General features: G+C 51.3%; 1 protein-coding gene across 1 annotated transcript; it reads right to left on the bottom strand.

The window, feature by feature from the left end:
• Positions 1-5,307: 5,307 nt before the first annotated feature.
• LOC137853100 (uncharacterized) lies at positions 5,308-13,505 on the bottom strand. The gene is made up of 2 exons (XM_068675124.1): positions 11,604-13,505; positions 5,308-6,203 (listed from the first exon to the last, which is right to left on the bottom strand). The coding sequence occupies exons 1-2, from the start codon at positions 13,442-13,444 to the stop codon at positions 5,453-5,455; spliced, it is 2,592 nt and encodes an 863-aa protein (XP_068531225.1). The 5' UTR covers positions 13,445-13,505; the 3' UTR covers positions 5,308-5,452.
• Between the last annotated feature and the right edge of the window lie 9,731 nt (positions 13,506-23,236).

Below are 23,236 nucleotides of genomic sequence, written 5' to 3'. Positions count from 1 at the left end.
GGCAACCGCCCCAGGCAGTACCACCCGGGCTCCTCTCACTGGCTCAGAGCCGGCACCGGGCGCCTCTGATCGGCTCAGCTTTGGCGGGCCCCGGGGCGGTTGCCGTGCCCGGGAGCCATTGGGAGCGGGCGTAACAGCCACGGGCGTCTCCTCACAGAGCGCCGCCATTTGCCAGAGCGTGGCCATTTGGGCACAGAACAGGTCACCCCTCGCCTCTGCCGCACGCAAATTTAAGAACAAGGGCAGACTGGATGAGGCCCTGGGCAACTGGATCTAGTGGGTGGCATCCCTGCCCACGGCAGGGGGACTGCAATAGGATGATCTTTAAGGCCCCTTCCAAACCAAGCTATTCTCTTATTCTATGAGGTTATGATTCTGTCACACTGACCTCCAGGGAGCTTGGCAGCCCATGCTGCCTCTGAAAGCCTCAGGGGAAGGACACCCCCATCCCACTCGTCCCCACAGAAGCAGCCAACAGAGCTGCCAGCCTTGCCCATGCAAGGAGGGCCTAGCAGTGAGCAGGGGAGCCACAGCGCTTCCCCAGGAAATTAGAGGCACTCGCCCATGAACTTGCTTCCACTGACATGTTTATTGAGAGAGCCCCCGCTCCCTCGTGGGGCTGGCAGGGATCTTCTGTTTGCTGGCTCCGTGCCAGAAGCTTCCCCTGTGTGATTACAGGGATTGATAGGACATGATTGCACCCCTCTGGCTGTTGGGTGGCAGTGATATTCTTCTGTCCCTGCTGTCCCTTGGCCCTCTCTGCAGATGATTTATTTTCTCCCACTGTCTCTCTTTCAACTGCACCTGGGACTGCAACTGTCGACAGCCAAATTCTGGGAGCTTTCAGTGCCATGCAGGTTGTGTTTTGGGGGTTTGATGCATTTGAGGTGGTGTTTTCGAAAGCCAGGTCTGTCCTGGCAGCACCCCTTGTCATTCTGGCAGGGTGAGCGGTGGTGCTGCCTTGTGTTGCTCTGCGGAGCCTCAGACTCAGAGTCTTTGCCTCAGGATGAGGTTTAAAAATCTCCTCATGGGAATTAGTATCCTACGTCGTAGCCTCAAGAGCACTTGTGACTGATTTAGTCCACCAGGCCTCTCCAGATGACTTTCGTCAGTCTTTTCCACACAGGGCATTTCGCGCAGCATGGGAACCACCTTCAAAGTAGGCTTTTCTGCTCGCTTAGATATTTTTGAAGCAGAGGCTGGGTCATCTTGTGGAGGCTTGTCCGCATCAGCCAGCAGGCTCAGTTTCTGCTCCTCTTTCTTCTCTGGGGTGAAGCAGTCCAAGGTCTCCAGGGTCTCCTGTGTCTCCTTTTGTGGCAAAGGTGCCTCTAGTTTCATGGACTGAAATTTGGGCACCTCTGGAGGATGGGTGGGAGCAACTTGCTGGAACTGGACATGTTGCCGGTGTTGCTGCACACTGCTTCCCAAGTGTGCACCGACCACCTCTTCCATGCAGGGTGGGCAAGTGTCATGGTCAGGCTGCTCCTCTGGGCCAGCCTTGGGATAAATGAAGCAATGGCTGGACGGCAGAAGCATGAAGTGAGTGTGCTTTCTGCAAAGGAGTGGGGGTAGGTGCCCATGAAATCTGTGTGATTTCATCCTCTGTGACGGTAGTGCAGGAGATGGTGCGCCAAGAGTCCAGGGATGTTCTTGAAGAGCAGCTGGTGTCACTCTCTATGTCAGAGGTGGGAGACTCACCGCTGTCCTCTGGCAACTCCAAGTTCAGCCTGAGTGAGGAGGAGGAGAAAAAGGAGATGATGGGAGTGATGAGCCAGCACTCCTGAGCACCCTGGGACTCTCCCTCTGCCACGAAGGAGCTGGCAGGCTGTGTCTTTTCTGTGGGGTCCCTCCACAGAAAGCAGGGGGATTGGAAAAGGATGATCTTTAAGGCCCCTTCCAAACCAAGCTATTCTCTTATTCTATGACTTTATGATTCTCTGCAACAAGGATCTCCAGGGAGCTTGGCAGCCCATGCTGCCTCTGAAAGCCTCAGGGGAACGGCACCTCCAGATTCTCTCCTTTGGGACCAAGGCATGGCTTAGGGCTCTGATGCATGCAAGACTTGTGTTCCAGTCTTATGAAGACAGGTCTGTCCTGGGAGCATCCCTTGTCCTTCCGTGCCCCTCTATGTCTTCTGCGTGGCACAGCCCTGGAGCCCTCTGCTGCTGTGTCCACCCTTGGTTGCCCCGCACTGTCTGGGAGTTGCTTCGACTGTGAAGCCTGCAACTGCTTCTCCAGATCTTTATCATTTTGTTTGGCTTTGCGGCAGTCTCTTGGTGCTGCAAGGACCTCTGGTATGTGGGGCATATCAAGAGCAATCCAAACGTGGTGTGGAGGCCGTGGCAGAGTTGAGGGTCTGTCCCCACTGAAGCTGTGTTTTCTCCGTGGGCGCCTTCTTCTTGGAGGTGCTGGTGTCCCCATTTCCCCCATAGCGGAGATGCTGGGGCCATCACCCTTCTTATCTGATTGACCCTGTGGAGCTCCCTTGCTCTGTGGCGATGCCTGCTCTGCCTGGGTGGAAGGGGAAGGACTGCAAACAAGCCCTGCTGCCCCAGGGCCCCGGTTCTTCTTGCTGGTGCCAGGCAGGGTCCTCTTGCTGGTCATGCTGCTGCCATTGGCTCTTCCTCCACACTCCCTTTTCTGATGGGGTGTGTGCCCACCCTTCTGAGGCTTCATCTCTTGTGCCACTCTCAGAATAGGTGCTGGCACAGACTGGACAGGCTCCTACAAGCTTATCGAGTTGCTCAAGCAGGACTTCCCTTTGGTGAATCCCTGTCATCTTCTTCGCCCATGAATGGTAGTCAGGGAGCGATCGCCTTGCCTGCATTTTAGCCACATGTTTTATTGCTCTTTATCTTCCTAGTTGGCCCTACCTAGTGAGAAGCCAGAGGTCTTGTAGGGCCCTGCGCAGGGCCAGCTCTCGGCACTGGGGTGGGTTGGCCATGGCCCCGCTGTGTTGAGCTGGCCCAGCTGGGCTGGCTGCTGCCTGGTGCTCGGGTGAAGGTCACCTCCTGGGGTTTAGCTCAGCTTGGGGAGGGCCACCTCATCCCTGCTGTCCCTGCAGCACAAACATTGCCATGGCTGAGCGCTGCTGTCACCACAGCTGGTGAGGGATGACGACCCCAAGCCAACGCACATCCCAGAGGGCGGTGGTTATGGTCATATAAGTGGGGCTGAGCGAGGCTGGCTGCCATTTTGCCCATGAGCTGACAAGCAAAGAGGGACAAGCTTGAGCTGGGAAGGTGGATCAGGGGGAGGGGTCAGCAGGAGCCAGGGCCAGCCCCAGAGCTGGGCTGGGTGCTCTGCCTGGCAGGGGAGGCCGTGTCACAGCGCATCTGTGTAGTGAGATGAAATGGAGTTAGTAATGACCTAACTTAGTAATGTAACCCTCTGTCTTGTGGTGGTTCAAGAGCGCAGGTCTGAGTATAGGGGCACCTTGTCACTGCAGCACCCTGCTGCCAGCACAGAGACACCTCGACATTTCAGCATGTGTCCGTGCCTGTACTGAATGTACTGAATGTGCATTCTGATGGTTGTTCTTAAATCTGCCTGCGGCAGAGGCGAGGGGTGACCCGTTCTGTGCCCAAATGACCACACTCTGGCAAATGGCGGCGCTCTGTGAGGAGACGCCCCTGGCTGTTACGCCCGCTCCCAATGGCTCCCGGGCACGGCAACCGCCCAGGGGCCCGCCAAAGCGGAGCCAAGCAGAGGCGCCTGGTGCCGGCTCTGAGCCAGTGAGAGGAGCCCGGGTGGTACTGCCTGGGGCGGTTGCCGTGGCAGCAGCTGCCCTCTGCCCCTTTGCAGATGTTCCCCCCCGAGCATGCAAATGAGGATGAATTGTCTGAACAAGCCAAACTGTTCAACAAGAACTTTGAGGACCTCAGCAGATACATGGAAATGTGAGGCCACTGAGGAGGGGATGGGAACAGGGACAGGGTTTGGGGGCATGGGTGAGTGCAATGGCTTGTGGGGGCACAGGGACACTTGCAGACTAAAATCCAAGGAGCAATGCCCTTGCAGAAGGATTTAGTGCTAAGGCACAGAGATAGCAGTGTCCCCTCTCTTTCTGGGCCAGATGGAGCTTCTGTGCCCAGCCAGCAGAGAGGGAGCCTTGGGCAAGGGACCACAGGGTCTCTTGGGGGACCCCAGAGAAATGACACAGCCTGCCAGCTCCTTCGGGATAGAGGGAGAGTCCCAGGGTGCTCAAGAGTGCCCAGAGGAAGGGATGCCATCCAAAGGGACCTAGACAGCCTAAAGAAGTGGGCCCACAGAAGCCTTATGAGGTTCAACAAGTCCAAACGCATGGTGCTGCACCTGGGTCAGGACAATCCCAGACTTCAGGACGGACTGAGAGAAGAACACATTGAGAGCAGCCCCGGGGAGAAGGACTTGGGGGTTCTGGTGGGTGAGAAGCTCAACATGAGCCAGCAGTGCGTGCTTGCAGCCCAGAAGGCCAACTATGTCCTGTGGTTCCGTCAGCAGAGCAGTGGCCAGCAGGTGCAGGGAGGTGACTGTCCCCCTCTGCTCTGCCCTTGTGAGGCCCCACTTGGAGCAATGCACCCAGCTCTGGGGACCCAGCACAACAAATGTGAACCTGTTAGAGTGAGTCCAGAGGAGGGCTACAAAGATGATCAGAGGGCTGGAGCATTTCTCCTATGAAGAAAGGCTGAGAGCTGGGGATGTTCAGCCTGAAGAAGAGAAGGCTCAAGGGAGACCTCATTATGACCATTTCATACTTAAAGGGGTGGTATAAAACAGATGGGGAAAGGCTCTTTACTTGTGTGGATAATGATAGAGCAAGGGAGAATGGTCTTAAATTAAAAGATTTAGACTAGACATTAGGAGGAAATTTTTCTCTCAGAGGGTGGTGAGGCACTGGCACAGGTTGCCCAGAGAAGTTGTAGATACCCCAACCCTACAGATGTTCAAGGGCAGACTGGATGAGGCCCTGGGCAACCGGATCTAGTGGGTGGCATCCCTGCCCATGGCAGGGGGCTTGGAATAGGATGATCTTTAATGCCCTTTCCAAACCAAGCTATTCTCTTATTCTATGAGGTTATGATTCTGTCACACTGACCTCCAGGGAGCTTGGCAGCCCATGGTGCCTCTGAAAGCCTCAGGGGAAGGACACCCCCATCCCACTCGTCCCCACAGAAGCATCCAACAGAGCTGCCAGCCTTGCCCATGCAAGGAGGGCCTAGCAGTGAGCAGGGGAGCCACAGCGCTTCCCCAGGAAATTAGAGGCACTCGCGCGTGAGCTTGCTTCCACTGACATGTTTATTGAGAAAGCCCCCGCTTCCTCGTGGGGCTGGCAGAAATCTGCTGCTTGCTGGATCCATGCCCTGCTGGGTCCTGCTGAACCTTGTACCAGTAAGGGGAAGCGCGTGGCCAGACAGGGAAGGGGATGGGGACTCCCAGAGTTAAACGTTTTTTGTGGTTCTTTTGGTTCTTGTTATGGTAATGACCCGTGGGTCAATGCGTCCTTGGGGGCTGCTGCCTCTTGCTGAGGGCCAGAGGTCTTCTTTGACAGCTCTACTGCCGACTTTGTGGTGCGAGCGTGCTGCTGAAAGCGCCGAAAGGGTGAGCGGTGGTGCTGCCTGGTGTTCCTCTGTGGAGCCTCAGTCTGAGAGTCTTTTTGCCCCTGGATGTAGCTGAAAAATCTCTTCATGGAATCCAGGAACTTTCTTGGTACCCTGAAGAATCTTTTTATCTCCTTTTGTATTTCAGGCCCCTCCAGATGTCCATCCACGGTCTTGTCCACACAGGGCATTTCCCGCACCATGGGAATCACCTTCAAAGTAGGCTTTTCTGCTCGCTTAGATATTTTTGAAGCAGAGGCAGGGTCTTTTGAAGGCTTGTCCGCATCAGCTGGCAGGCCCAGTTTCTGCTCCTCTTTCTTTTTTGGGGGGAAGCAGTCCAGGGTCTCCTGGGTCTCCTGAGTCTGCTTTTGTTTCTCACTGCTAGCCCTGTGGCTTCTGACCACCACTTCTTTAGTGCAGGGTGGGCGAGCATGAAGTGAGACTGCTTTCTGAATAGGAGCGGGGATAGATGCCCGTGAAATCTGTCTGGTTTCATCCTCCGTGACGGTAGTGCAGGAGATGGTGCGCCAAGAGTCCAGAGATGTTCTTGAAGAGCAGCTGGTATCACTCGCTGTGTCAGAAGTGAGAAACTCACCGCTGTCCTCTGGCAACTTCAAGTCAAGCCTGTGTGAGGAGGAGAAGGAGAAGGAAGATGATGGGAATGCTAAGCCAAGCACTCCTGAGCACCCTGGGACTCTCCCTCTATCCCGAAGGAGCTGGCAGGCTGTGTCATTTCTCTGGGGTCCCCCAAGAGACCCTGTGGTCCCTTGCCCAAGGCTCCCTCTCTGCTGGCTGGGCACAGAAACTCCATCTGGCCCAGAAAGAGAGGGGACACTGCTATCTCTGTGCCTCAGCGCTAAATCCTTCTGCAAGGGCATTGCTCCTTGGATTTTAGTTCGCAAATTTACCTGTGCCCCCACAAGCCATTGCACTCACCCATGCCCCCAAACCCTGTCCCTGTTCTCATCCCCATCCCCTCCTCAGTGGCCTTACATTTCCGTGTATCTGCTGAGGTCCTCAAAGTTCTTGTTGAACAGTTTGGCTAGTTCAGACAATTCATCCTCATTTGCATGCTCGGGGGGGGACATCTGCAAAGGGGCAGAGGGCAGCTGCTGCCCTGCTGACCCCTCTCCCTGATCCACCTTCCCAGCTCAAGCTTGTCCCTCTTTGCTTGTCAGCTCATGGACAAAATGGCAGCCAGCCTCGCTCAGCCCCACTTATATGACCATAACCACCGCCCTCTGGGATGTGCGTTGGCTTGGGGTCGTCATCCCTCACCAGCTGTGGTGACAGCAGCGTGCAGCCATGGCAATGTTTGTGCTGCAGGGACAGCAGGGATGAGGTGGCCCTCCCCAAGCTGAGCTAAACCCCAGGAGGTGACCTTCACCCGAGCACCAGGCAGCAGCCAGCCCAGCTGGGCCAGCTCAACACAGCGGGGCCATGGCCAACCCACCCCAGTGCCGAGAGCTGGCCCTGCGCAGGGCCCTACAAGACCTCTGGCTTCTCACTAGGTAGGGCCAACTAGGAAGATAAAGAGCAATAAAACATGTGGCTAAAATGCAGGCAAGGCGATCGCTCTCTGGCTACCATTCATGGGCGAAGAAGATGACAGGGATTCACCAAAGGGAAGTCCTGCTTGAGCAACTCAATAAGCTTGCAGACAAGCTGTAGATGTATGGGCTGGATGGTCAGTCAGTGGGGTGCACTGAAAAACGGTAGAATGGTCGAGCCCACAAGGGTGGCTGGTGATCGGTGGTACAAAGTCTAGGTGGAGGCCATTAACTAGCGGCGTACTCCAGGGGTCAGTACTGGATACGAGGGTGACCGAGCACTGGCACTGGTTGCCCAGGGGCTGTGGGGTCTCCTCCTTGCAGACCTTCAAAAGCCGCCTGGATGTGGTGCTGGGCACCCTGCTCCGGGTGTCTGCTGGAGCAGGGACACTGAACCAGATGAGCTCCAGAGGTCCCTGCCAACCTCAAACTAGTCTGTGATTCTGTGACTCAGCTTGGGGAAATTCACTGAATCTTAGACATCCAACTATTGGTTTGCGTATTGGGAAGTAAAGGTGATAAACATTTAAACACCTAGTGAAATGGAGTGAGATCTGCAAGATCTCTTCTTTATCACTCTTCTCTGCCAGCTGTCACTGCCCTCTTCCTCCCACTTAGGGTTCCTGCTCATGTCCACCTTCTTGTCTGTTTTCTTGCCTCAGTAAGTGCTTGGGCATGTAGAGCTCCTAGTGAGCCCCAGAGCTCAGGACTCTGATCCCAGCACCTTCCAAGGGGTTTGGGGTTATCTCCTAGGCACAACCGTGATCCTCCTTGAAACAGAGAGGCAGGGACTTTGGAGATGAGCCCACCCCCTTCCACAGCAAGAAGGCATCTGTCTGCTATTCCCAGGCTCACACTGCCTGTCCTAGTGCAGATGGAAGAACGGGCACTGGGACCTCTGTCATCTCAACTTCTAGTGACAATAGACATGGAGAAAGCAGAGGTATTCAACAACTTCTTTGCCTCCATCTTCACTGAAAGACAGGCTTCCCAAGTCTTTTGTTTCCCTGAACCCGCAGATGGAGGTTGGGGGGGGATCAAAGTCCCACCCACTATAAGTGAAGAGCGGTTTTGAGACCTTAGAGACCCATGGCAGGGGAGTGGAGCTAGATGATCAGGAAGCATCATGCTCACAGTCTCTCATCCTCCTGGGGGATCTCAATCACACCTATGTTTGCTGGGAAAGCCGCATGGCAGGCAGTAAGCAATCCAGGAGACTTCTGGAGTCCATTGAGGACTAGTTTCTATTCCACATATTAGACAAACCAACCAGAGGAGAAGTGTTACTGGACCTGGTGCTCACCAGTGCAGAAGGAGCTCATTAAAGAAGTTAAGATTGGAGGAAGCCTAGGTTGCAGTGACCATACCCCAGCTGGTCAGAGGATCTGATCAGAGCTGGCAACTCTTTAAGGATATCTTCCCTGGAGTACAAGAGCTCTGTATTCCCATTTGTAACACATCAAACCAGGAAGGCAGGAAACCACCATGGTTGAATAAGAATCTGCTGGTAAAGCTTAGGCAAAAGAAGGAAACACGTAGACGATGGAAAGAGGGCCGTGTGCCCTGGAAAGAGTACAGTAATTCTCTCTGGATGTGCAAGGATGGGATCAGGAAAGCCAAGGCACTGACAGAACTGAACTTGGCAAGAGATGCAAAGAATAACATAAAGGGATTCTACAGGTACTTTGGCCACAGAAGAAGGACTAGGGAGAGTGTAGCGCCTCTGGCTGATGAAGATGGAGAACTGCTAACAACAGATGTGGAGAAGGCAGAGGTACTTAGCAACTTCTTTGCCTCAATCTACACTAGTGGTCATGCTTCCCACATCCCTTGTGTCCCCAGATCTTTAGGCAGGGGCTGGGGAAGCAGAGTCCTTCCAGCTGTAAGGAAGAGCAGGTTTGGGACCTCCTGATGCAACTTAACTACGACAAGTCTATGGGGCCTGATGACACGCATCCTAGGGTCCCGAAGGAATTGGCTCCATCATATGTGAAAAATCATGACAGTGAGGTGAAGTCCACAGTGAATGGAAAAAGGGAAAGTTTTTAAAATTTTAAAAGGGGTAGAAAAAGGGGTAGAAGTCCAGTTGGAGGCCAGTCACTAGTGGCGTCCCCCAGGGCTCGGTGCTGGGGCCGGTCCTCTTTAACATCTTCATCAATGATCTGGACGAGGGCATTGAGTGCACCCTCAGTAAGTTCGCAGATGACACCAAGTTAGGTGCGTGTGTCGATCTGCTCGAGGGTAGGAAGGCTCTGCAGGAGGATCTGGATAGGCTGCACCGATGGGCTGAGGTCAACTTCATGAAGTTTAACAAGGCCAAGTGCCGGGTCCTGCACCTGGGGCGCAATAACCCCAAGCAGAGCTACAGGCTGGGAGACGAGTGGTTGGAGAGCTGCCAGGCAGAGAAGGACCTGGGAGTGATGGTGGACAGTCGGCTGAATATGAGCCAGCAGTGTGCTCAGGTGGCCAAGAAGGCCAACGGCATCCTGGCTTGTATCAAAAACAGTGTGGCCAGCAGGGCTAGGGAGGTGATTGTCCCCCTGTACTCGGCTCTGGTGAGGCCGCACCTCGAGTACTGTGTTCAGTTTTGGGCCCCTCGCTACAAGAAGGACATCGAGGTGCTTGAACGGGTCCAAAGAAGGGCGACGAAGCTGGTGAGGGGCCTGGAGAACAAGTCCTACGAGGAGCGGCTGAGGGAGCTGGGCTTGTTCAGCCTGGAGAAGAGGAGGCTCAGGGGCGACCTTATTGCACTCTACAGATACCTTAAAGGAGGCTGTAGCGAGGTGGGGGTTAGCCTGTTCTCCCATGTGCCTGGTGACAGGACGAGGGGGAATGGGCTAAAGTTGCGCCAGGGGAGTTTTAGGTTAGATGTTAGGAAGAATTTCTTTACTGAAAGGGTTGTTAGGCACTGGAACGGGCTGCCCAGGGAGGTGGTGGAGTCACCATCCCTGGAAGTCTTCAAAAGACGTTTAGATGTAGAGCTTAGGGATATGGTTTAGTGGGGACTGTTAGTGTTAGGTTAGAGGTTGGACACGATGATCTTGAGGTCTCTTCCAACCTAGAGATTCTGTGATTCTGTGATTCTGTGAAAAGAAGACCTGGGGAGCTACACACTTGTGAGCCTCATGTATGTGCCTGGGAAGATCATGGAATGAATCTTCCTGGAGGCAATGTGAAGGCTCATGCACGACAAGAAGGTGATCTGTAACAGCCAGCAGAGCTTCACCAAGGGCAAACCATGCCTTACGAATCTGCTGGCCTTCTGTGATGGAGTGTCTGCATCAGCTGACAAGGGAGGACTGACTGACGTCATCTACTTGGACTTCTGTAAAGCTTTTGCCACGGTCCAGCATGACATCCTGGTCTCCAAATTGGAGAGGCATGGATTTGATGGGTAGACCATTTAGAGAACAAGGAGTTGGCTTGAAAGTTGCACCCAGAATGGTGGTCAATGTCCAGGTGGAGACTGGTGACGAGCAGTGTTCCTCAGGAGTCTGTCCTGGGACCAGCACTGTTTTATATGTTTATCAGTGACATAGACAGTGGGATCGAGTCCACCCTCAGCAAGTTTGCAGATGACACCAAGCTGAGTGGTGCAGTTGATACCACAGAAGAAAGGGATGCCATCCAAAGGGACCTAGACAGCCTAAAGAAGTGGGCCCACAGAAGCCTAATGAGGTTCAACAAGAGATTCAACGCATGGTGCTGCACCTGGGTCAGGGCAATCCCAGACTTGAGGATGGACTGAGAGAACTCATTGAAAACGGCCCTGCAGAGAAGGACTTGGGGGTTCTGGTGGGTGAGAAGCTCAACATGCACCAGCAGTGTGTGCTTGCAGCCCAGAAGGCCAACTGTGTCCTGTGGTTCCGTCAGCAGAGCAGTGGCCAGCAGGTGCAGGGAGGTGACTGTCCCCCTCTGCTCTGCCCTTGTGAGGCCCCATTTGGAGCACTGTGCCTAGGTCTGGGGCCCCCAGCACAAGAAGGATGTGGGGCTGGTCGAGCAGGTCCAGGGGAGGGCTACAAAGATGATCAGAGGGCTGGAGCACTTCTCCTATGAAGAAAGGCTCAGAGCTGGGGATGTTCAGCCTGAAGAAGAGAAGGCTCAAGGGAGACCTCATTATGACAATTTCATACTTAAAGGGGTGGTATAAAACAGATGGGGAAAGGCTCTTTACTTGTGTGGATAGCGATAGAGCAAGGGAGAATGGTCTTAAATTAAAAGATTTAGACTAGACATTAGGAGGAAATTTTTCTCTCAGAGGGTGGTGAGGCACTGGCACAGGTTGCCCAGAGAAGTTGTAGATACCCCAAAATTACAGATGTTCAAGGGCAGACTGGATGAGGCCCTGGGCAACTGGATCTAGTGGGTGGCAACCCTGCCCATGGCAGGGGGACTGCAATAGGATGATCTTTAAGGCCCCTTCCAAACCAAGCTATTCTCTTATTCTATGAGGTTATGATTCTGTCACACTGACCTCCAGGGAGCTTGGCAGCCCATGCTGCCTCTGAAAGCCTCAGGGGAACGGCACCTCCAGATTCTCTCCTTTGGGACCAAGGTGGCTTTGATGCACTTAGGGCGGAGTCTTGCAAAGACAGGTCTGTCCTGGGAGCATCCCTTGTCCTTCCGTGCCCTTCTGTGTCTTCTGCGTGGCACAGCCCCAGTGCCCCCTGCTGCTGTGTCCACCCTTGGTTGCCCCGCATTGTCTGGGAGTTGCTTCGACTGTGAAGCCTGCACCTGCTTCTCCAGATCTTTATCATTTTGTTTGGCTTTGCGGCATTCTTTTCGTGCTGCAGGGACCTTTGTCATGTGGGGTATATCAAGAGCAATCCAAACGTGGTGTGGAGGCCGTGGCAGAGCTGAGGGTCTGTCCCCACTGAAGCTGTGTTTTCTCCGTGGGGGCCTTCTTTTTGGAGGTGCTGGTGTCCCCATGTCCCCCGTAGCGGAGATGCTGGGGCCATCACCCTTCTTATCTGATTGACCCCGTGGAGCTCCCTTGCTCTGTGGCGATGCCTGCTCTGCCTGGGTGGAAGGGGAAGGACTGCAAACAAGCCCTGCTGCCCCAGGGCCCCGGTTCTTCTTGCTGGTGCCAGGCCGGGTCATCTTGCTGGTCGTGCTGCTGCCGTTGGCTCTTCCTCCACACCCCGTCTTCTGTCGGGGTTTGTCCCCACCGTCCTGAGGCTTCATCCCTTGTGCCACTTTCGGAATAGCAGCTGGCACAGAGTGGACAGGCTCCTTCATCCCCTGGGTGAATTTGTCCTTGGGGGCTGCTGCCTCTTGCTGAGGGCCAGGGGTCTGCTCTGACAGCTGCACTGCCGACTTTGTGGTGTGAGCGTGCTGCTGAAAGTGCTGGAAGGGTGAGCAGTGGCGCTGCCTGGTGTTCCTCTGTGGAGCCTCAGTCTGAGAGTCTTTTTGCTCCCGGATGTAGCTGAAAAATCTCTTCATGGAAGCCAGGAACTTTCTTGTCATCCTGAAGAATCTTTTTATCTTCTTTTGTATATCAGGCCCCTCCAGATGTCTTTCCACGGTCTTGTCCACACAGGGCATTTCCTGCACCATGGGAATCACCTTCAAAGTAGGCTTTTCTGCTCGCTTAGATATTTTTGAAGCAGAGGCAGGGTCTTTTGAAGGCTTGTCCGCATCAGCTGGCAGGCCCAGTTTCTGCTCCTCTTTCTTTTTTGGGGGGAAGCAGTCCAGGGTCTCCTGGGTCTCCTGGGTCTCCTTTTGTGCCTCCAGTTTTGTGGACTGGAATTTGGGCACCGCTGGAGGATGGGTGGGAGCAGCCTGCTGGACCTGGACATGTTGCTGGTTTTGCTGCACACTGCTGGCACTGTGGCATCTGACCACCTCTTCTATGCAGGGTGGGCGAGTGTCATGGTCACGCTGCTTCCCAGGGCCAGCCTTGGGATGCATGAGGCCAGGTTGGACTGCAGAACCATGACGTGAGTCTGCTTTCTGCACAGGAGTGGGGGTAGGTGCCCGTGAAATCTGTGTGCTTTTGTTCTCCATGATACTAGTGCAGGAGATGGTGTACCAAGAGTCCAGAGACATCACTGAAGAGCAGCTGGTATCACTCTCTATGTCAGAAGTGGTAGACTCACGGCTGTCCTCTGGCAACTCCAAGTCAAGCCTGTGTGGAGGAGGAGAAGGAGAAGGAAGATGATGGGAATGCTGAGTCAAGCACTCCTGAGCACCCTGAGACTCTCCCTCTATCCCAAAGGAGCTGGCAGGCTGTGTCATTTCTCTGGGGTCCCCCAAGAGACCCTGTGGTCCCTTGCCCAAGGCTCCCTCTCTGCCGGCTGGGCACAGAAACTCCATCTGGCCCAGAAAGAGAGGGGACACTGCTATCTCTGTGCCTCAGCGCTAAATCCTTCTGCAAGGGCATTGCTCCTTGGATTTTAGTCTGCAAGTGTCCCTGTGCCCCCACAATCTGTTGCACTCATCCATGCCCCCAAACTGTTCCCATCCCCATCCCCTTCCCCTTCCCCTCCTCCGTTGTCTCACATTTCCATGAATTTGTTGAAGTCCTCAAGGTTCCTGCTGAACAGTTTGGCTAGTTCCTGGACTCCATCCACCTTTGCGTGCTCGGGACATCTGCAAAGGGGCAAAGGGAAGCATTAGCAGGACCTCCTTTGGTGGGGAGTGACTAGAGGGGGCTGTCACATCCCAGAGGTGACGATTCCACTTACTGGTTCCTCTTGTGCCATGAAGAGTTGTGGAGGGTCCAAACTGCTGGCAGAGAAGACAGAGAGTCAGTGGATGGGGAGGCTGTGGGGGGGCGGCGGGCACATGGGGCCAGGCGGTGTCTTTGCAGGGCACCTGCCCTTGCCCAGCGCTGCTCACCTCTGCGATTCTCCTGGTGTCTTCTGTAGTGGTGCCTTGTCTTCCTCCCTTCCTACATGGGCACAGAAAGCAGCGGGTGAGAGGGAGTCCCCAGTAGCCGCAGCAGCACCCACAAACCCAAGGCATGGCCAGGGCCAGGCCCGTGCCTGCCCCAAGCCTCCTGGCCCAGGCTGGCCAGGCCCGGCTGAGACACGGCCTCCCCTCCCAGGCGGGGCCTGCCTCAGCACCAGCCATGACTCCTACCTGCGGCTTCGCCCGGGGCATCAGGAAGTAGCAGGCAACTGCCATCAGCAGCAGCCACAGGAAGGAGTAGAAGGCCCAGAAGGCTTCTGGGCTGGGGAAGAAGCTCATTCCCCACATATCAGCCATGCCTGTGACGTTCCGCTGAGAGCCAAACTCGGCTGGCTTGAGGAGGATCAGGTGGACCGCACTCACGGTCCCCTTGCTCCACCTGCCCTGCTCAAGCTTGTCCCTCTTCACTCGTCAGCTTGCGGCAAAATGGCAGCCATCCTCGCTCAGCCCCGCTTACATAAACCGCCCCCGATTGTGATGCGCATGGACTCGGGGCTGTCATCCCTCACCAGCTGTGATGACAGCAGCGTGCAGCCATGGCAATGTTTGTGATGCAGGCACAGTGGGGATGAGGTGGCCCTCCCTGAGCTGAGCTAAACCAGCTGGCAGCAGCAAGCAGGGCCAGGACAGATCAGCTCAGCAGGGCCATGGCCAGGTCTGGGGGGAGCTGCTGCCTGTGGAGGACCCGTGCTGGAGCAGTTTGCTCCTGTGGGATGGACCCCCATGGTACGGACCCATATCTGGAGCAGTTCTTTAGGGGCTGCTGCCTGTGGAAAGTCCAAGCCAGATCAGTTCAGCAAGGACTTCATCCCGTTGGTGGGACCCCACAGCACAGGGGACAAGAGTGACTGAGAAGGAACAGCGGAGACAAAGTGCTATAGACTGACCACAGCCCCATTCCCCCATTCCCTTTCACCTCTTGGGGGGAGAAGGTGGAAGAGGGCGGATGGGGGGAAGGCATTTTTGTTTTTTTCCTTTGTTTCTCACTTCTCTAACTTGTTAGTAATAGGCAATAAAACTATCTCCCTATGCTGAGTGTGTTTTGCCTGTCATGATAACTGTTGAGCGATCTCCCCGTCCTTATCTCAACCCTTGAGCCCTTTTCATCATATTTTCTCCCCATTCCTCTTTGAGGAGGGGGAGTGAGAGAGCGGTTGTGGTGGAGCTCAGCCACCCACGAGTAAAACCAGCACACTTGCCCAGTACTGCCGTGGTTGTGATGCCAGTGACAGTCCAGAAAGAGCTTTGGCTGTGGTGGTGGATTCTGTCATTGTCATGTGTGTGCAAGCAGCCCTCGTGCCAGGGGTGGGCTGGAGGCAATGGGGAATGCCCAAGTGGGAGAGCAAGGGCGAGGGTGAGGAGCCTGCTCAAGGGTCCTTTGCCAAACGGGGGATTACAGTGGGGTGGGTTGGCCCTGGATGGGTAACAAGGCACCTGACCAGCCGCTCAGTCACCTTCCTTTCCCTCACCCTGAGGGGCATAAGGAAGAGAATAGGAAGAAAAAGGGTGAGAAAACGTGGCAGAAATACAGGGAGGGTAATCGCTTCCTGGCTACCCTTGTAGGCAAAGAAGATGGCGGGGATTCACCACAGGGAAGTCCTGCTTGACCAACTCGATAAGCTTCTGCAATGAAAGGACTGGCCTGGTAGATGAAGGGGGAGCGTGGATACTGTCTGCCTGCACTTCAGTACGGCCTTTCACACCATCTTCTGTAAGTTTCTTGTAGACAAGCTGTATATGTATGGGCTGGATGGGCAGTCAGTGGGGTGCACTGAAAACTGACAGAATGGTCGAGCCCACAAGGGTGGCTGGTGATCAGTGGCACAAAGTCTAGGTGGAGGCCAGTAACTAGCAGCATACGCCAGGGGTCAATACTGGATCCAGTCCTGTTTAGGATCTTCATTAGTGACCTGCATGATGGGGCAGAAGTCTGCAGATGGCACAAGACCGGGGGGAGGGGCAGATACACCAGAGGGTTGTGCTGAGACACCCTCCTGAGTCCATGCGTTGTGCTGTAGGTCCTCATACTTCCCACACCACAGTGGTGTGACACACCTGGATAAGACTTTGTCACTTTTTTTTTTCCTGCACTGAATAGTAAGAGGCTGGACCCTGTGTGGTTAGAGTCTCGTCGAGGAGACGGTCCTGCTCCATGTAACTGATGGCAAAGCTGAACTACACCACTGAGCATGCAAGGGTTATTTCAGAAAATTATTTGAGTGGTATTTGTTCACTGAATTTTCAATGACTTTTCTTTGAAACGTGGCAAGTTAAACTACTGATTTAGCTCCTTTCTAGGTTCAGTGACACCAGAGTTGTACTCCAATAGTAAATACAATGTGGCTATGAAGTGCCTTGAGTTTAAGAGGTATCTAAATGCATTCTTCATTCACATGACGAATCTAACTTTATAACTGTAACAATAACTTTTGAATAGACCAGATTAAAAGAACCAAATGAGTTGTGCTGACTTCACTGGTTGAAAGGGTTTAATTCAATACATAGAATTCAGCTAAGCAAAATAACCATGTAGTGTTCATTAGAAATGCTTAGCAAGAGATAGGTAATGTGTGACCAGGTTCTTACAAGAAATAATTAGACATCATGTCACCAGAGTGACTTCAATTAGGCAAAGCAATGTAACCAGAGATATTTAACAGCTCTCCATTATCCAGAAGGTATATCAGATGGTGTAGGAGGCACTCCTAGCTCCTACTTCATTGTAAACAAGAGAAGATCTGCAAACTCAGCCTGCCATAATGACAGCTGTCACTCAAGAGCTCTCCTGTTTGAATAACTGAGTAAACAACCTCTCTCTGTCACCTGGGGAGCTTGCACTGTGCCCACACACAAACCCCCACAACTTGCCTAAATGACATTAACACCTTGGAGACATCCTCTACACATAACATCCTCATCTTAACTTACTGTACAAATTAATTGAGTCTGCAGGAAAATGTCCTCCTTGTCTTTTTGTCTTGGGCCATCTCATCCCCAAATACAAGGCTGCTGTCACATTTTCTACTTAGCAGCCGTTTTGAACAGTAAGTCCAAAAGATGGTGAAATATTAACCAGCTGGTATACCTCTTTATTCACAAAGGATAATTGGATCAGTGATTAAACCTTAACCTGATATTTGAAGCCTCAGGGTGGTGCCTGGCCATGTTCTGGTGAGGGCTGTGAGACTTGATTCTTGATGTTCAATCACCGCAGCGCTGTCTCAGCATCTGCCAGTGACAAGCTCCCAAACACAAAAATTAAAAAAAAAGTAAATGGAAGAGCTGTAGGATTCTGAGAGGTTTATGAAGTAGTGAGATTACCCTTTGTATGCTGGATACTGCATTTTACTGGTGCTTTAAATGGCTAAAAGCACATGGCCCAATTCTCTCTTGGAGGAACTTTAAGCACATTATAAATTGTCTTTCAGGTTTAGGAAGAGGAATTCACAAAACAGAGATTGTTACAGTCATGTGTCTTCCCTTGTAAAAAGTTTAAATGCTTACACTGGAAAATGCTCTTCCCTGACTGGTCTGGAAATATGCAATACAACAAATCTGATCTGAAAAGGTTTGAATAGAACAGGTAGTTTATTTATGAAACTAGTCATGTCTGACATCTTAAGGTCTAGAGATGTGCATAAACAAAACTAACAAATGGACAATATGCAGTAACTTAACAGAGCGTCTTTTACCGAGACAAGCTTTAAGCCCCTGACCTCTCAAGAAACTGGTGGCTACTGCTGAATCCAAAACCATATTTGTTAACCAGAGAAAGCAGAGAATAATGACAGCAGACCCTCCCTGCCCACATCCATATGTTTAAAGTTCAGTGTAGTTGTCCAAAGCCCCCCAGCTACCCTTTTTACTCCATACAGCAAAAAAACAGGGCTGTTAAAATTTCAAATGTGTAAATGTTTAACAGGCAAATGTGCCAGAACTTAAAATGCAATTTAATTTAAATATGCATGCAATCCAATAGTACAATAATGGGCATCTTGAAAGAGCTCTAGGGCTCATCTAACCAGTAATCTTTATGGCATTAAACAATTTTAAAAGAGATTTGTAAAGGTGTTCATTAACATGGCTCAGGCTGATATCTCTGTTGGGCAGTGCATGTCACTAATCCATTTTAGATCTTTTATGCCATAGTGTCTTTCTCCATCAAGGTTATCACCTGGCTATCCGAGATCTTTTTCTATTCAGAAGAAAAACAAAACAAACAACATCAACAACAACAAAAAGCCACAACTGTGCTCTGCAGTAATGATTTAAGAGTTAGTACAGATAGGGCTAAAAAGTTTTTACCAGCACACCATGAAAGTCTGCATATTTGCAAGTAATTGACAGAAAGAGGACATCTGTCTGGAGTAATCTGCGCTCCATCTTAGTATAGTCTTAGCATAACTGCTAGATCAAAGCAGGAGCTGAATTCCTGTTCCTATAAAGATTATTTTGTAGCCACCAGTCCCACATCACTGGTCACTGTGAAACCAAAAGCTGGGTGTTGGTGGAGTTGTCTTCCTGCCCGGCCTGTTGTCCACCACAGAGCTGGGGCTCTTGGCCTCCCTGGAGGCAGCTGGCTTTGACCAGAACAGGACATCTCTCAGAGATGTCATCTCTGTGTGTCCTCAAAGCATGACAGTTTCTAAAGGCCTTGAGCATAGATTTCTACTGAAAAGGAGTTCCAGCTGTACCCTGCCTGCTGCGGCACAGCACATAGAAAATCAACATGCTATTAAAAATAGATGGATGGAGGTATCTACACGGGGACAAAATTTTCATGAAACTTACTGAAACTGAACCAAATTACATTCTCTTTTCATGAGAAATGAGCAATGATTGAGATGGACCACAATCAAGAGGAAGGAATGAGAAAACTCAAAGCAGTGATGCAGTGCTCGCAGTGTCTTTATCTTGTTTAGTTGAAGCACTCTGCTCTTTCATGCAGCCGTTGTGCATCATCTATGGTGTAAGTCTTGACCCCGTTCAGATGTTGTAGGTACTCATTGTCCTTTGGAACCACCACACACCATCATGATGTGCTACAAATCTGCCAACACTTGCTGGCTTTGGTGCTGAGAAATGAAATGTTTTTCCAACAGCCTTTGCAAAGCAAAGTGTATCTGATTAGGAAGAAAGAGAAAAGAAAAAGAATGATGGTCAGGAATTCCGTCTCCTCTGGAATAAGCTAAGTGGGGCCACAGTGCACATGAAGATGTGAGTGGCTGGTGCTGATGAATCAGAAGAAGGCTGGAAAAAAACTGCTGAGGGAGCAGGAGAGCAACCTCATGCCAGCAGCCGCTGTGGCTGGTAGCATTTCCCGTCTGTCTGTCCTGCGGTTGTTGTGTAGTGCGAGACTTTTGAAGTCCAGAGAGCTCAGTCCGAGGGAGTCTGTGCTATTGAAGGTTCTCATGTTCCTATTATTCTTGCATGGTTCTGCTTATCCAAGGGGGGAAGGCCAAAAGGTTGTCCAAAGTCCTTCATGAGCAAGACTCATAGGGAAATATAATACCAGTGCCGAATGTCTTAATCACTAAAACCTGTGCCTTTGTGCTGGCCCCTGCATTGGGAACAGACTTCTGGGGGCAACACTTGGCTGATGGAGCCACGTGTGTGTCTTTCTTCCTTACTTACTCTGGAAAGCCGGTCCAGAGGGAAGAACCAGCTGGGCTCTGAGCACTTGAAAAATAGGACTTTTTTTGTTTGTTTGTTTCTTTTGACAAAACCAACTTTCACCTGCATTGGTTTGCTGGACAGCTGTAACCATTTTAAGGATTCCAGCATGGTTTCAATGCTCCTCCATGGGAGGAAGCATTGCTGAAGTCAGATGAAGGCTGCTCATATTTGTTATGTACAAGAGCACTTTGGGAGGTCCTCCTACGCTAAGATTAGCAGTATGGTGAAATGGATTAAATGAACATGATTAAGAAATACTCCCTTCCTAGGGAATATCCCCTGACTGATGTGATAGCCTTGAGATAAGCTGAGTCAAGTGCAATACCCACACAAAACTGTGCATTCATATGGATAGTCAGGAGACATCAGTAAGTAGCAAAGATATTTATTTCCCATAGGTTTCATCACAATAGGAAAAGAAAGCAGATCCCATTAGTGCCTGTACTGAGGGAAGGCTGCAGACTGAGTTCAGCCTGTGTTGGATGACTGAATAGAGATGAAGCATCATAACAAATACCTCAAACATGGGGGAAGACCAATTAATCCCACTGTCAATGCTCAGAGGACTTCTAACACACACAGGCAAGGATGATCTGTAAAGATCAGATAAAAACAGCAGAGATTAGACTCCAGCAACCCCAGCACTGCTCTGTCTTCCAGCTCTGCCACAGACACAGTGAGAGACCGTGCCGATGAGCTGTGCTTGCAGAGGCAGCCCCAAGGAGACAAGGTCTCTGATACCACTGAGCAGGGTACGCAGGTGTTTGTGGCAGATTGTGGCAGCACACAGAGCTCAGCCCAAAGCCTACAGCTGTTTTCTGACCATCTGCATGGTAGGGAAAGCAAGAGCTTAAAAGGGGATGCTCATGCTGGGACTCCTGGGGAACCCACATGGGGAAGTGAGGGGCAGATTCTCTTTCAGCTCCTCTGGCAGGTGTGATAGCTTCCATTTTAGCTAATATGGAAGAAGTTAAAAAGATGAATTCTGGGGCTAAAATCCTGAATTCCTGACATTCAAGCTATCATCACTAGACTAGAGGTGCTCTCATTTTTCACTGGTGTGCTGAAGGCCTTGTATTAAACACTTATAAGTCAATGGCAATGAATTACATGAATCATAACCTGGCTCTTCATACTTTTTTGCCTATTAAATAAATAAACTGCTCTAAAACCTGCTTCTGCCACCAGTGTGTAATCCATTAGCTGTGTGGGTTGCCAACTATATTATAACTATGTAAATTCAATAAGGACTTTTTGGGTGAATAGTAATTATGCAAAGTAATGGCAGATAATACATCTCCAAGCTGTCAGCCCTTGTCAAGTCCTAAGAATGGTTACAGCAGAGAGCTAATAGAGATACACTCAACACTTGAAGTGTCTATTACCAGCTTCAGGAGTAATGCAACTTGTTAATTGCTTTCCAGGCTATAGGCAAATAAATCCTGTGGAAGAGATTCTGAGCAGAGCAGAGCATCGTTCCTGCTTTTCTAAGTGCTTCTTGAGAGCCAGATGAAAAGTACTACAGCACTCAGGCGCCCAAGGAACCTGCCCATGAGCTTTGGCTATGCGGGGTTGCCTGGCAAAACTTGGCAAATGTCACCTGCCTGCAACCCCGTTTACACTGGGGCTCAAGCTGTCCGAGTCTGGATGGTATTTAGTGAAGAAGAAATAGCAAAATAATGGTCTCTCCAGGTTTAATTTCTTCCTGATGGTTTATCAGACTTACCTTGTCCTGTTGGAAACCTTCCTGGTCCTTGACCATTGGAGGATGCTGACCAGCTTTCTTCTAGAAGGTGCTGACAAGATCACTGATGAAAAACAAAACAAAACAAAACGAATAAAACAAAACAAAACAAAATTTATTTATTTATTTATTTATTTATTTATTTATTTATTTATTTATTTATTCTGCAGACTGAAAGCATAAGTGGCTGTGCAGATGTTAATTTTCAGGATTATTTGTATTTGGCTGGGTTTTCCTAGATGTCGTACTCTGTGCTGTGCACCACCACCCCTTGACTGCAACCCTCAAGTGCACCAGTGGAAAATGAACCAGATAAGTCTTGACATAAATTAATGAAAAATATGAAGTTTTTCCATCTGTGCTACTTAGGAACATACATTACAAATATCTAAACACTGGCAAGATTTAGAGAACTGGAACTGGACAGAAAGCCATTCTCACTGAGGACCCCCATCCCGGTCAACAAAATGGGGCTGGAGTGGAGGTTCAGACCTGGGCACACGACTGTGGGCATGTTCGCTTTTTAGCATGCACCCCATTACTGCTGGCTTGTGCCAAGCAGCACTGTCCAGGCCAAGGACTGTTCACAAGGGTTTTTACTCGGCCTTGATGCATAGGGGCAGAAAGAGAGCGCAGCCATACAGATGGCGGCTGTGCCGTGCCGCTTTGCCTCGGGGCCAGCAAATGGTCCCTGGCCTGGTTTATTTATTAATAGAGACTGAAGAGATAAGGCAAAACTGGAGGCAATCTGTTAAGTGACTGTAAAATTGAAGTCATTTGAAAATGTGAGATCGGGCACTTAAAAAATATGAAGTGTGAATTATTTCCGTTGAATAGATGTGACGGAGGCCTACATGCTGGGCCTACTTATCTGCCCTTCTATCTTCTTTAATATATGCAGGCCTCATCTTTCCAGCACTGTCATTCAGAAGATTTGCTTTCACAAAATTCAATTAAAGCATCTTTCAACAAGCGGAGGTTTTTTTTTTTGCCCAGTATGAGCAACTACAAAGAGATGCGCCGTCAGTCTGCAGTGTGCTGGCGGATAGGCATTTAGCGGGTGGGAAGACTGAGAACACCAGAAAAGGAGTGACAGAAAGCCTGAGGGATGAGACATTAGCCCAGGCTGTTTTACTGAGGTGGTGAAGAGGGACGAAAACCCTTTGCTCATTTTTTTTCATGTGTTTTCCACAGCTTGCTCTCCACAGCAGCCGCTCGAAGCATGGCCTATGGTCACTGCCAGGCCATTTGCCCTGAGACAGTCAAACAGGCTTCCAGTTTGCGGGGGTGGATGTCAGCAACCACCCATCCTCGGCAGCTTTTTGTTCCCAGGAAGCTGCAAAACTTGCCAGAGAAGACGGGTGTGTACCTAGGCCCTGATCAGCCCAAACGCTTCCTTTAAAGGCTTGTGGAGACGATCCATGAGCGGTAGGTAATACGTGGGATTTTGCAGAGCACTCACCTCCAGCCCTAAGTCTGCTCCTTTTAAAGTCACCAGATGGTTTTAACTGCGGGTATGGCAGTGCCCGAGAGTGAGTGCACCCAAACTTTATGGCCACTGAGCTGTTATCTTGGGTCAGCCCAGATGTTGCCACGGCCTGAAGCTGCGAGCCAGCTCCCCAGAGGGCTCCTCACCTCCATGCTCAAAGGCAGAACAGAGGGCAGCTTACTCCTCCCTTCATCTGATGCTTCGAACACCTCACATAAATGACTTCTGGTGTCAAAACAGTAAATAAAAAGCTATCCAAGGATCACTGTATATTTATTGCTAACCT

The sequence above is a fragment of the Anas acuta genome, chromosome 3 (genome assembly GCF_963932015.1).
Source record: "Anas acuta chromosome 3, bAnaAcu1.1, whole genome shotgun sequence".
Taxonomy (NCBI): domain Eukaryota; kingdom Metazoa; phylum Chordata; class Aves; order Anseriformes; family Anatidae; genus Anas; species Anas acuta.
Note: the sequence above shows the minus strand (reverse complement) of the source record. Positions and strands in the feature narration are given on the sequence as shown.